This window comes from Leptonychotes weddellii, chromosome 10, assembly GCF_054177405.1.
Source record: "Leptonychotes weddellii isolate Sample4059 chromosome 10, ASM5417740v2, whole genome shotgun sequence".
Lineage (NCBI taxonomy): Eukaryota > Metazoa > Chordata > Mammalia > Carnivora > Phocidae > Leptonychotes > Leptonychotes weddellii.
In genome coordinates, this window is record NC_138378.1 from 5,196,996 (window position 1) to 5,210,434 (window position 13,439).

General features: G+C 38.9%; 1 protein-coding gene across 2 annotated transcripts; it reads right to left on the bottom strand.

Annotated features, from left to right (window-relative positions):
- On the bottom strand, positions 1-11,894 carry SPO11 (SPO11 initiator of meiotic double strand breaks). Of its 2 annotated transcripts, XM_006742630.3 has the most exons (13): positions 11,533-11,894; positions 9,452-9,565; positions 8,079-8,167; positions 7,596-7,662; positions 7,258-7,366; positions 6,700-6,786; positions 5,967-6,003; positions 5,532-5,641; positions 4,326-4,425; positions 3,931-3,968; positions 2,924-3,000; positions 591-702; positions 1-126 (listed from the first exon to the last, which is right to left on the bottom strand). In XM_006742630.3, exons 1-13 carry the CDS (start codon positions 11,661-11,663, stop codon positions 7-9), a joined length of 1,191 nt encoding a protein of 396 aa, XP_006742693.1. In that variant the 5' UTR covers positions 11,664-11,894; the 3' UTR covers positions 1-6. The 2 variants fall into 2 exon arrangements, with proteins under 2 accessions (XP_006742693.1, XP_006742694.1); XM_006742631.3 differs by lacking the exon at positions 9,452-9,565.
- Positions 11,895-13,439: the final 1,545 nt, after the last annotated feature.

Here is a 13,439-nt window from a genome sequence, read left to right on the forward strand (position 1 = left end):
ATGTTTTTATATCCATCCTCCAAATTTTAATTTGTTAGGTAGGTACACTCTGGAAAGATAATCTGATGATAGGAAGGTCAAAGCTTGAATTTCTGCCTTCATTTTAGAGTCTGCCATTATTTCCATCTGTCAATAAAAGTAAAGTACAGCTGTGACCAAGTCCTGTGCTACAGCTCTATTGACTCAAACCTAGTAAATTTAGGCTTGTTTTATTCTCAGAAGCCACAGGCAATAGCTTTTAGGTCAGCCAAGACATTCCAGAGTATGGATATCTCTGATAACTAGGAATGGTCTGGTGTGTTTATGTAATTTCTTTCTCCCCCCCGCCCCGATAAACTATGATGCAGCCATAGACGATGGGTAGAGAACTATGATGAGGATAAAAATAGGTCAGCTCCATCCATCTGATCTTATCTATTAGCATTCGTAATTCAGTGTTTCAACAACCATTTACTGCCAAGCACCACTCACATTAGTTGTTGGTTATATAAAATTTCAAGGACAATATTTACAGAATATTATGTGAATAGCCACTATGAAAGTTAAAGGCAATAAAACATACAACACTTGAATTTTAGAAAGAAACATACTTCTTTTCTCCAAAATGGTTGGCAAGTAACATAAGGTCTTTTCAGGACACTGTCAAGTTTCATCTGGTCCCGTTTTGTCAGCGGAATTAAAGTATCTCTAGGTATATTTAACCTAGAAAAAATACATGAAAAAAAATCAGCAAAAACAGAGTGCTTCTATAACTTAAAGGTCACATATTTATTTGTATTTATTATACTATGTCAAGAAACTCAGAAATAACAGATAAGATAAATCCCTCTCTTAAAGCCAGAATTTGGGAGATGTCCTAGATCAGCAAGGATTCAAGTTCATAGTGGATGTCCATTCTAAATTGTTTTCCTTCCCGTCACACTCACAGGACAATGACAAGAAGAACACAGACATTGGTATTAAACACAATGCCAACAGCACTCCATCAAGTGTATGGACACCACCGTGGCTCCCAGAGCACTACAGCCTCGAAGCAGGGAGCTATAGAATATGTGTGGCCAGCAGCAAAAGTCACTATGGGATCTCAGGTTCCACTGAGCACTTCATTCTTTGTAATTCATTGAGAACTTTCAGGGCCAAGGACGTTAGTCTATTTCTAACTTATTGTCACTTAAGCGCACGTTTGTGCACACATACACACACCCCTATCTAGTTTTAAGTTTTAAAAAAAGCGGATTGTAATTTTTTCTTGGTGTGTGTTTTAAAAACAGGACAGGAAAGGTCCAGGATTTATGGTATAGACTACTTTTTGAAGTCACAAATCCTGGATTTCCCAGGAGAGCTCTAGTTTCAAATAGTCTTTTTCAATGTCCCCACAATTATGACCATTTGCCAGTGGCAGCTATCAGATAGGGTGACAATTTGATTAAAAGTTGAGGGGGGAGCTAGAGGATTTCCCGTGAAGCTGTGTTTGTGTAGCTATCACACTTTTTAAAAATTTCATTGTCCATTTATTTGGAGTGGCTTTGAGGGCACTGATGGAATTTATGAGATGCAGCTGGAGTTTCTCCAAGCCCTCCACCTTAATAATTATCAGATCATTTATCCTGAATTTGTGTTAGGAAAGCTCTTCATATAAACAGATCACCCCCAAGAGATTTTGACCATGACACATACACCAAATGGAACAAAACTTTGATCCACTAGAGTGTAAATATTCAAAAATCAAAAACTAAATGTTTTCTCTTATGCCCACATTTTGTAAGAAGTGGCAATCACCTAAAACCTGTTCATGTTCCAAATTTAGGAAACAAGGACCAGGTACCAGGGTTTGCTCACTGCTTAAAGAAACCCAATAAACACGTTTAAGTTCATTCATATTGGCCAATTAAACAATAAAATATTTTTAAATATCCCATTAGCAGAGATGAATAAAAGTGATCATGTCCCATGCTGAGGGACAGGTGGGCTCTCATTCTCCAGGGAAAACAAAATAATTAACCTATCAGGAGGGCAGTCAAAATCTTAAAAATGTGCATACCCTTTGACCCAGCAATTCTGGGAATTCAGCCTTGGGGACTAAGGGACTAATTAAAGATGCGGGCGAAGATTTAGTTACAGGAGGGACCATCAAAGCACTATTTATCAGAGATTTGGAAACCACCCAAATGGCTGACTTCGAGGCACTGGCTGAATAAACACTGGTACATCCAGAATTGGAACTCAGTAAGAGAAGACACTAAAATGAGGTCATGGGTACGGAAAAGTGATTTCATTGTTGTGTGAGAGAAGCAGATCACAAAGTGACAAAGTATGATCCCATTTTTGTGAAAAAGTTATGGCCATGCACAGAGTGTAATAATAATCTACAGTGGTAAAGCTGTTCATCAGTAGGTGATTTTTATCTTGTTACATAATGATTTTTTTCTATAACGAACATATATGTTAAACTTGACAAAATTTAGGTTCCCAAATGTTAAGTAATCTTAAAATGAGATTTTTTTTTTATGAAATTAAAATTTTAAATCTATGGTAAAATTGATTCATATGGCAAACGATGTTGTCAATGATTACCACTTAACTAGATTCAATGTCTTATACTTTCAGAGTATAAAAATATTACAAAATCTTAAAAAAAATAAAAAAATAAAAATATTACAAAATCTTTTAACCATAAAGGTAAAACAAAAACTATTTTCTAGCTGAAAGTTCAGTTAACCAAATTCATTCAAGCATTTTGGTAATTGAAACAGAAACATCGATGAATTTAATTCATAATTCTATAATCCTGAGTCATAGTGACAATATAAACAAAACATATTAAGAGCTTTCCCATATAGTCACTTTTACGGCTTATTGTTAATATTATGATGAGGCATCATTTTAAATATCCTAGTTTTACTAAAACTTAGATTAATCTAACCGTTTAATATCGGAAGGGAGGAGACCAAGCCATCTAATAGCTGGAACTGTGAGATTATGGGCCTCAAAAGACATTGCCTAAAATAAAGAGCAAACATACATTAGGTGAGGCTAAATTGCAGAAAACCAGCAGACTTGTTTTTGCAGCCACATTTTTTACTTATTAAGAAGGATAAATACAAAAGCCTGCACACTTCCTGAGGCCACAGAACTAAGAAAATCACCAAGACTTTTGCTAACCTGGGCTTTCAGTGAAGGTTTTAAAACTGCTCTAGGATTTCTGTCTTGATTTTATATAAATTAAAACTACAAATGAACCTCTCTGACCTGCATTTATTGTTGTTTATGATTCTGTATTTTGACATCTTGCTTCACCATCCCTTTTGTCTGAATATATATGTCATATAAACATCTGTCGGGGACACTCAAGGTGTATACCAGTGGTGCCCAAACTTTATCATGCATCGGAATCACTTGGGGTCCAAGCCCAGAGATTCCAATTCAGGCGGCCTGGATGGGGACTGAGCTGTGCATTTCTAGCAAGTTCCCCAGTGATACCAACACTGTCTGGGACCATACTCAGAACAACTGATGTACAGACTCTAGTGGTGAAATTTGGTGATGTTTTCATTTTTCCTTACGGTGGGTGTAAAGGGAATTGGCAATGTCAGAATTCAAGGTTATATATAATTTTCTGAGTTTATTTGGCAATCAGCCCTTGCTATTACCCTGAGGTCCCACAGTTACTTCAGCAGACTAGAAGAGTGAAGGATAATACTGTCTCTTGCCCACAGCTAATCCCACTCTGTCATCTGTGGTCACATTGGTCATGCTGGAAGCTAGAATCACAGCCACTAACACAGATTGGCTCTAGACTAGGAGAGTAGCTCCCCGGTACACTGTGGGGGTCCTCAGCCAACTAAGGGCTGGTAAGTGAATGCAGCAATCACTCTGATGAGTATGAACTATCTCAATAGTGGAAAAGGAAAAATACTTTTCTGTACTTACCATAGATCCATACTTGTAGATGCACATTATTTCTATGCCTGTGAAAAGAGTCACCTTTATGGTTAGTCTCCTTGCACATCACAGGTTAGGTCTCTTGTACATCAAGGTTATGGTTAGTCTCCTTGTACATCACAGGTGTGCGCTCTCACGTTTTATCTAACACCTGCAACTTTTATTTTCATAGACACTACCAATAAAAAACTTGTGGTTCAGTTCAATGGGGCAAAAATAGCAATAAATTGCCTCAAATGATTATAATCATTAATTTTAATCTGATAATCATCTTCTTTTAAAATAATTTATGAAAGTGTTCTAAGAGCAGAAAAGCACAGCTATAAGTATGATGAATAGGATTTAGTTAGGACGCTGCTTCAAATAATCCAACGACAAATCACCATGTGGATCGGCATCGACAAGAGCGAAAACAGGAATGTGAAATGTATCCCATAGCTTCTTGACCAAAAGTCTTGTGTTCAGATCAGGTACCCCCTTTCCCTAAAAGCAAGAGTGAAATTATGCATTTTAATTCCAGCAGAATGAAACTGACAAAACCTTTTCCTTATCTTACCAACAGTTTAAAAGTTAGAAAAGTTAGATCACCTTAAATTTCAGGTGGAAGACTAGCGTGGACTGTGAAAAATGTACAGTCTACACAACAGAGTGAAAAAGCCCGCCTACATTTGTCACTGTGACTCAACTATCCCAGTCCTGGGAAATAATCCTAAGGAAACACTTCAGCAGAAGCAGAAATAATAAAAATCGGACATATCTACCAACAGGGACATGGAGAGGCAGCATCGCACATGTCATTCGTCATTCGGCAGGTGTCCGATTACTCCAGTGTTATCAACTCCGCCCACACGACCCTGTAGCAGGAAGCTTACTACCCTTTGCTCACTGATGACTGTAGCTGCCCGTGTGGCATCTCAATGTATGCTTCTGTCTTCTTTGCCATTCTTGGTGCAGATATGTATGTACGTATATATATGTATAGAAAAGCAGGCTCCCTTTGATGGAATTCATGCAATTACCTGATCTACAAACCTGCAGGAGGCAGAACACAAAGCAGCTCCAGCGTTACCATATTATAGTTGAGACGAGCAGCCATGGAATAATGGCATGTAGGTGATTCTGAGAGCCTGTGCAAACTCACTGTGGCATTAGAAAATCACTGGTATTTAAGAATTGGGACCACCAGGGGCGCCTGGGTGGCTCAGTCGGTTAAGCGTCTGCCTTCGGCTCAGGTCATGATCCCAGGGTCCTGGGATCGAGCCCCGCATCGGGCTCTCCACCTAGCAGGGAGCCTGCCTCTCCCTCTCCCTCTGCCACTCCATCCAGCTAGTGCTCTGTCTCTCTCTCTCTCTCTCTAATAAAATTAAAAAAAAAAAAAAAAGAATTGGGACCACCACCTTGATTTTAGTCAGATTGGAGGATGTTTAAATAAATGCCTTGGAAATTCTTACTCCCTCACCCCAAAGGATGTGCCATATTGATAACAGAACATGGTGCGAGCTGTAGAGATAATGTTATAAACCCCTCTTGCCAATCACCAAAGTAGTATGCTAGTCTTGGCATTGTAGTAAAGGGAAATAATATAATACCGTAACCATGATGCAAGGGGACATTCTGTTGCAAAAGTTGTCATCCAGGAGTCGCTGAAATGTCGCATCTTTTTCTACAATTAATAGAAATTTCGCATCTGTAATTAAATCTGTGACGTTAAGGCTGATAATTCGAAGACAAGAATATTTCCATTTAATCGCCAACTAAATAGTGATGCCATATAAATCAATTCTAAAGCAGCAATAGATATAGTATATTCCTTTTTGCCTTCAAATATATAGACGTCGATTCACATACTTAGATACCTGTCTCTTCTACTAGACAGGGAGCCCCTAAAGCAGAAACCACGTGTGTTCATCTTGACCACTATAGGGTCTAGCTCGATGGTTACACATTATGAAGGCTTGGCTTATCAAAATAATGAACGAATGCACATTCTACAAGGTTAAATAGTTTTACCACTCAAAGGATACTTCGAATTCCTTGAATATTAGATGGCACAGCAACAGCCTAAGTTAACAAAACAAGAGAGTTTTTATTTTAAATAAAAAGCAAGTATAACCACATTAAAAAATGTATCATAAAAATCCCATATTTTCATTTTTCTCTGAATACATCAGTCATCAGAGATTTATTCCTCAATAAGGAAACAGTAGGAAACAGATTTACTCCTAAGAAGACAAACGCGCCACCCAAACTACTTCCTAGCAGGTGAGAATCTCTCAGAAACTTTGTGGATACGTGGCTTAAGTGGCAGAAAGTGGTGAATTAAAGCCCTCCTATCCTAGAGCACACAGGTGTCGTCTTGCTCATTTCCAGACTGCTGTGCAGGTTAGTGCTGTGGGCTCTCCAGGTGCCAAAGCCCAGCAAATAGTTCAGAATTAAATAGATCAATTTCCAAGCCAGGAAACTGTATCAAGATTACATAAATAACCATGCTAAAATAGCCAAGCTCCATTCTACCTGAAGACAACAGTACATTTTTCAAAGGAAAGCATTATCTTTGTTTATTTTAATATGACATTTGACAACTGGCGTATTTTAAAACTGTGTAATGGACAACCCCCTAAAGCATACGCTTATTCACCCTTCAGTTTTATTTGAACATCTCAAGCTCCAAACTACCCAAGAAAGCAGGAAATAAAATACATTTCAGAAACAAAGGATCTGAAAGGGAATTAAAGCAAGTGACATTAATATGCTTACTGTGGAACCACAGGTACAGTGCACACTGGTGCCGTCTTCCTCCATATACCTTAAATTGCCAGCGATTAAACCTTTCGATGTAGATAACTGAAAAAATAATAGCCATATTTGAACACTTTTTCACTGACATTTTTTATAAAGTTATTTATTTAAGCAATCTCTACACCCAGTGTGGGGCTCGAACTCATGACCCCAAGATCAAGAGTCGCATGCTCCACCAACTGAACCAGCTGGGTGCCCCTCACTAACATATTCTGTACGGCTGAACCAATCCTCACGTTCACCTGCCAGATTACATGTATTTCAGCTCAGATTGGAATTTAAGAAGTAAAGGAGAAAATATGTAAGGATATTTAGGAATAAAAAATATTTAGTAATTCACCTGTTTTAGTCCATTCATCCAAGGGAATATATTGAGAGTAGATTATTTAAATTCATGAGAAAAATGTAGTATCAAATAGTATCAAAGCAAAGCACAGATTACATTTATTTTTCTATTATGATTTTACACAAATCTTTTGTCTTAAAATAAGATGTTTTGTATTAAATGCTACTTACTATATGTAGACTCATCCTCGGCACTTTTAACATACAAGAAATGTCATTGATAATATTGTCCACGACAGTCTGGTTACCAAAGAGTTGGCTGTCAGTATAATATATGTCTCTATGAAAGTTAAATATATATTTTTAATTAGCCATATTCTCTTTGACTATGACAAGTATTGGAGTATTATTTGTGGGAAGCTTTAATTGGATGAAACACAACGTATAAAGAAAGTAATTTATTACCCATAGTCTAGTCTAATGTACCATTTCAAATCATAATGGGAGTTAACCTAAACTAACTCTCAGGTTGCATCTTAAAGGAGTAATTTACCAAAACAAGTATTTACCTTTTGGTTGCATAAGTGTTGCTCTGTACTAATTTATAAATCATGGACAATATTTTAAGAATTAGGGCTGGAAAATAAGATACAATAAACAAGTTACTCATCACTTCTCTCATTAATTCAAAACACACCCCTATCAAGGATTCCAACTACCCCCAGTTACTTTCCATAACATTAAAAAAATTATCTTTCCCAAATAGAAGTACTGAGTACAGAATAATAATTTCCTGAAGGATCAAATAAATTGCTGTCTGAACAGCAAAACTGAGAGAATATTTTTCTACTGAATCATGTACCTTGAAAATTTATTTTGGAATTATAATCTGCTTCCGTGGTTACTGACAATGAAAAATTCTGTAACTTTATTTCAGGTCTAAGGGTGGTCTATTAAAGAACAACTAAAATTATTCAACTAGGAATAACTAAACCCAGAAAGTAACCAAACTTACATATTTTATTACTAAAAGCTAAGAAAGATTAATTTACCAAAATTTTTAACTGATTTTGGTGAATCACTTTTGATTTTTCTCGTGGTACAATGAGATACCATCTGAAGACCCACAGAATCTTCAAACCTGTCATTTTGTTGAAAGGCAATAAGATAAAAAAGAATTAACGTCTGAACACCAAACAATATACACGTAATGTGCTCTTCTGCACATCACCTAAATCCATATTTCTTCTCAACAGAGCCACTGAAGCTTTAGAACAACTTCATTTATAATCTTAGATAATTCCAGGTGGTGATTAGGTAATTAGCTTTGTGACATACAGAGGCACTAAAATAAAGTGTTTAAAATAAGTGAATTAAATACCTTTGAGTATCATGTATGTGTATTTAGTGTATAATGTGTGACATTTCATGTATGTAAACTATTTTACCTATTTCACAATTTTATTAGCATTTTGCTCATTTTAATATTTACTCATTTGTTAATTTTCCTCAATTTAACAAGTTTTGAAATATTGTATTTCTGATTTACCTCCAAAATTACATTAAATGAAATAATTTATATTAGGTTGTTAAATTGAACTGCCAAGCCTGTCCTAAAGGTGGCAGAAGGCATCAGGCAAATAGGTTGGGTGTTAGCTGCCTGAGGGCTTGATGAAATCCATTCTCCAAAATGATGTAAAATATGATTCAAAAGTTTACAGTTTGTATTAATTATACTGACCATAAAAGAATACTTAGTGACTAAGGAGACCCAAAATTACTTTTATTCTGCTTCTGTAACTCTTACTGAGAACTATTGTAGTGTTTTTCATTATTTAGATTCTACAGGCTGAGCATCTGAAAAACACAAAAGATGCAAGCAGGTTGGAGGCTTTGACAAAACTGTTTGCCGATTTTACCTTCTTGGACACATGACTTAACAGGGGGAGATCTACCAGGAGAAAGAGCCTTTGAGATATGCTGTGTTCCAGATACATTTATTTTCCTTCCAGTATCAGGATTGGTTGTACCTCCCCTGAACAAGTGGTTTGCTTTTGCAGTATTTCTGCAGAATTCCACTGGTCATATTTCCCCCGTTTGAGTGCTAGACATTCTAGCTTAGATCCCAGTTTGGAGCCTGTGTTTAGCAGAACTGTAAGACTTTATCATATGCATTTTGAATTCTAACCTCTTCTGGTGTTTCATTTGTTCTTCCTAGCATTGTTTTCCCTTTGCCTTATCTTTCACACCCACTTCTAGTTTATAAGACCTGCTTATGAGGTATGTATTTTGTAAACTTCCTTCAATCCTTCTCGGCAGGGTAAAAGCAGTAAAAAGAATGAAATCAGACTAGAACTCTAACTCAAATAATTTCAAATAATGATATAGATACTGTATTTAAAAATTAAAAATGCCAAATGCCCACTTTATATTTTCCCAGCTTGATCTGTTGTCTATTGTGAATGCAGGTGCTTCATTCCTTGCCACGCTTGTGATGATGTCTTGGATAACACTTTCTATAGACGCAAGAACCTCAGAACTGAAACAATAAAGACACTATGATTCCATCTTAATTCTAAATTAGACCTTTACACTATGTAACGTTTCCCCAGATCAATAGGAAAGTAGGTTCTAGTTTCATTGGTTGTTTTTTAAGACTAGGTAATTCGCCTCCATACTGATCTCTCCCACTAAATTTTGACATGGGCATTGCACTAAAACAACAACCATATTTATACTGGTTACTTGCAGAGAAATTTCATTTGCTTGTAATTCTACTTCTCAAACAATTACCAGTTGAAGTAATATCTTCCTTTTAGACAATATTATTAACCAGACAATATGATTTATAAATGTATTTTAATCTCTTCGTATTAACCTACTTAAATTCAAACTTGTTGGCTTGAAATACTACTGATAAATGTTTTAATTAAAAATGATGTAATATTGGCTTTGAATTTAATTTCTTTCCCAAAAATGCAATGCAAAAATATTCCAAAAGAAATACTTCTATTGTAGCACATCACCCTGATTGATCTCATGCCTTAAATCTGCCCTTTTGAATTTTAGTGATACAAAGAGAAAAAAGTTTAATCACTACCATGGAAAGACTTGGCAACCATTACAGCACTTTACAGAAAAATATTAAGACCTAGCCCAGTTTTCTGTGAGCTGACTTTTAATTTCACAAGCCATCAGCTTCAAAAAATGTTGTTCAGTTATAAATACCATTAGCATATTGCCTAAGAAGGGAAATCAAATTAAATCTAGAAAATGCGCAGAATGTAGAATGTTCTAATTCCCTCAGAAACTTCAGAGCTTGCTTTAAAATGCATGTTATCAGAAAGCAAATCTTAAAACAATCAGTATTTTCTAACACGGAGCGATAAAAACTGACTCAAAGAAAGATCTCATTCATTTTTCCAGTTTGAAAAAAAAAGTTGCAAGGTAACACTGTGACAAACTTGAAAATACAATTAGATTAATTTGCATCTGAAACTTAAACAGGGGACTTCCATTCTGTCCTTTCCTCACCCTCATAAGTTCTCCCTCAAACTAAATACTACTATAAAAATCTGTTTGCTTGTAGGTTTTCCACTTTTGTTTTGTTGGTGGTTGGCTTAGTCTTCTTAAAAATAAGAAAGTAATTTGTTTAGGCTGAAAAACTTTGCTGATAAACCAGAAAAGCAGATCCAGGAAAAAAAAAAAAACAAAAAAACAACCACCCAGCTTTTTAAATAAAAATGGTCAATAACATAAACATAGTCTCTGTAGCTAATTCCGAGCCGGGGAGCTGGAGAATCTCAGTAATCCATCTCTCCAGCACCTGGCTCTAACCAACCTCGCCAGCCGCCAACTGCTTTAATTGATTTTAAATAAATCACTTAAAATGTGTGTACGTTCTCTCCAAGTCAAGTAAATCGTTGTCTCATTATCAGCCACTTCCCTGTTCAGTTTGATAAAACCCGGATTGAGTGAGAACTCCCAACATTTATCTTCCCTCTTTCTCTTCACACACGCGCGCACATGCACACATGCGCGTACACACGCGCGCACACACACGCGCACACACACACACAAAATCCTGAAAGCTTTTTACGTTTAAATTGTATCCAAAAAAAAAGTGTTTTAAACAAACACAAAGCCAAACTGTGCCCTAAACTCCCTGACCTCTGAGAATCTCAGGAAACCGGCATGCTCCCGGAACATTCTAGAAGAGGAATATTCTAGAAGTCACCAGAGGCAAGGTCTGTCACCGGGCTTTTTGAGTTCAAAATAATAGCTAAAAGCAGAAAAGAGAGGGCTCTGAGGAAGGAGCTTTCTCAGGGTTCACGAGTGGCCAGCGAAGGGGGTCGCTCCTGGGGCCTCCTCATCCCGAGCCCAGGGAGACGGCAAGGAGCGCAGCCACGTCCCTACAGAGCGCCTCAAGACCCCGCCCCAGCCTGGCGGGGGACCCGGTTCCTCTCTAACTTCCGAGCATGCGCGCCCCAGAGCGGGCCCTTCTACCTTGAGGCCAGGCGCGTCCCCCCGCCCACGGGCTCCCCACCGCCTCTCTTCAGGGTGGCCAGCAGGGAAGCCTTGTGCTGGTCCAAAACCGCGAAGAACGAGGCCTCAGGCCCCATGGGCGCAAAGGCCATGAGGGCCGACAGCAACGGAAAGCTCCAAGAGCAGGAAGCCCACTAGCGCCCACGATGGGCCTGCCGGGCGCTTGCCGTGCGCCCTGCCTCACAGCCTCCCTGGCGATGGTGGTCACTTTTCACCACACTTTCGGGCTGGGCATGCGCACACCTAGCCCCCAGGCATGCGCATAATGCCTGTCATTGAGCGGAGTGCACAGGCGCGCAGGGTTCAATCAGGTATAGTCCCACCTGGGGGGCAAAGTGATGGGCCCAGTGGGGACCAGCATGACATGTCTGGGATATTGGATCCAGTTTTCCTTGAAATGGATTTATGGTGTTTGGTTTTTTGTGTGTGTGTGTTTTTTTTTTTTTTTTGAGGGGATAAGGGGCGGTATTTAGGGAAAACTAGTACCAGCGATATTTCATGAAAAGAAGTAGTTTTGGTGATCCACCTGTGTGCCAGCCGCAGCGCTAGGCCTGGGTTCAGCTGTGATCAAGGCAAACAAAATTCCTGCCCTTCTAGTATTTTTATAGTAGCCGTTCTCTTAATTCTCATAACCATCCCAGGAGGTTCCTGATGTGGTCATGGTGATTTTGCAGGAGCGGAGGAAAGTGAGGTCCACAGCTGAGTCAGACTGGGGTAACGTCCCAGCTTGGTCACTTTGAAGGGTCGCCAGATTTAGCAAATTAAAATAAGGGCACTCAGTTAAATTTCAATTTCAGATAAACAACTAATACTTTTTATTTTAAAGGATGACTAGGTCCCATGCAATCGTTGAGACATACTGTACTGGAAATTGTTTTGTTGTTTATCTGAAATTAGAACTGAACTGGACATCCAGTATTTCATCTAGCAGTCCTGACATTGGACCACATCCTTGCCTGGCAGATTTGGTGAGCTGTCCCCCCTTCCTCCCCGCCTCCCTGGCTCTGAGCCTTTGAGCAGAAGCTAGGAATTCTGAAGCCCCAGGGAAGGACTCTTGCCTCTGGGGGAATGATGTCCTTGAGAGAGAGGAAAATGGGGAGAGACTATAAAGCAAAGTAGGTCCCAGGCCTGTGGGGGCTTGGTCCTACAGGGATGGGAGGCCAAGGGCTTTGACCCAGAAGAGCCACCTGACAGCAGGCCCCCTCCAGAGAACTATTTTGTTCCCTCACTTCCTGGTTATTTGATAGTTTTGAAACAAAAACTGCTTTGCCGTCAGAAATAAAAATGAACCCTCTCTGTTCGTAATGATGGCTGCCTGTGCCAGGCCCTGAGCTGAGGGCCTTGGTTATTATTATCACAAATACTTCGTCACTGCCTACTCTGAGCTCGGAAGTGTTGGTTACTGAGGACACTGCTGTGACCAAAGCAGGCAGAGTCCTTGCCCTTTGGGAGCTCACCATCTAAGAAGAGGATAAATAAGTGAACACTTAAATTGTGAAGTTGGCAGGGTGAGAAGTGCATTTAAATTGGCAACCTTAAGAGGTAAAAATTATTATCCCCATTTCACAGATGAAGAAACCGAGGCTTGGAGAAGTTGAGCAATATGTGCAAGATTGCACTCTCGTATGTGATAGAGCTGAGAGGTAAATCTTGACTCCACCTTCAAGCTGCTACCACGGGGCTAGGAGGCACCACGGCGGGGCTGGCTTGGGAAGGTGCAGTCATATTGCAGAGGCTTCTCTGGGGGTGGAATTACCCCCTCTGGTCTCAGTTTTCCCCACGGTGAGATGAGGGTGGTGCCACAGGTGGGCTCTCATTTATCATCCTCAACAAGAAACAAACAACAGGCCTTTGAAGGGAGAGGGCAA

Bases quoted from the DNA above. Each gene is read 5' to 3' on its own strand.
- SPO11 (XM_006742630.3), bottom strand. From the start codon at position 11,663: ATGGCCTTTGCGCCCATGGGGCCTGAGGCCTCGTTCTTCGCGGTTTTG. The intron at 9,566-11,532 runs GTAGAAGGGCCC...TTATTGTTTCAG, and splicing joins GGGACGCGCCTGGCCTCAAG to TTCTGAGGTTCTTGCGTCTA. The intron at 127-590 runs GTATGTTTCTTT...TTTTATTGACAG, and splicing joins AACCATTTTGGAGAAAAGAA to ATGGAAATAATGGCAGACTC.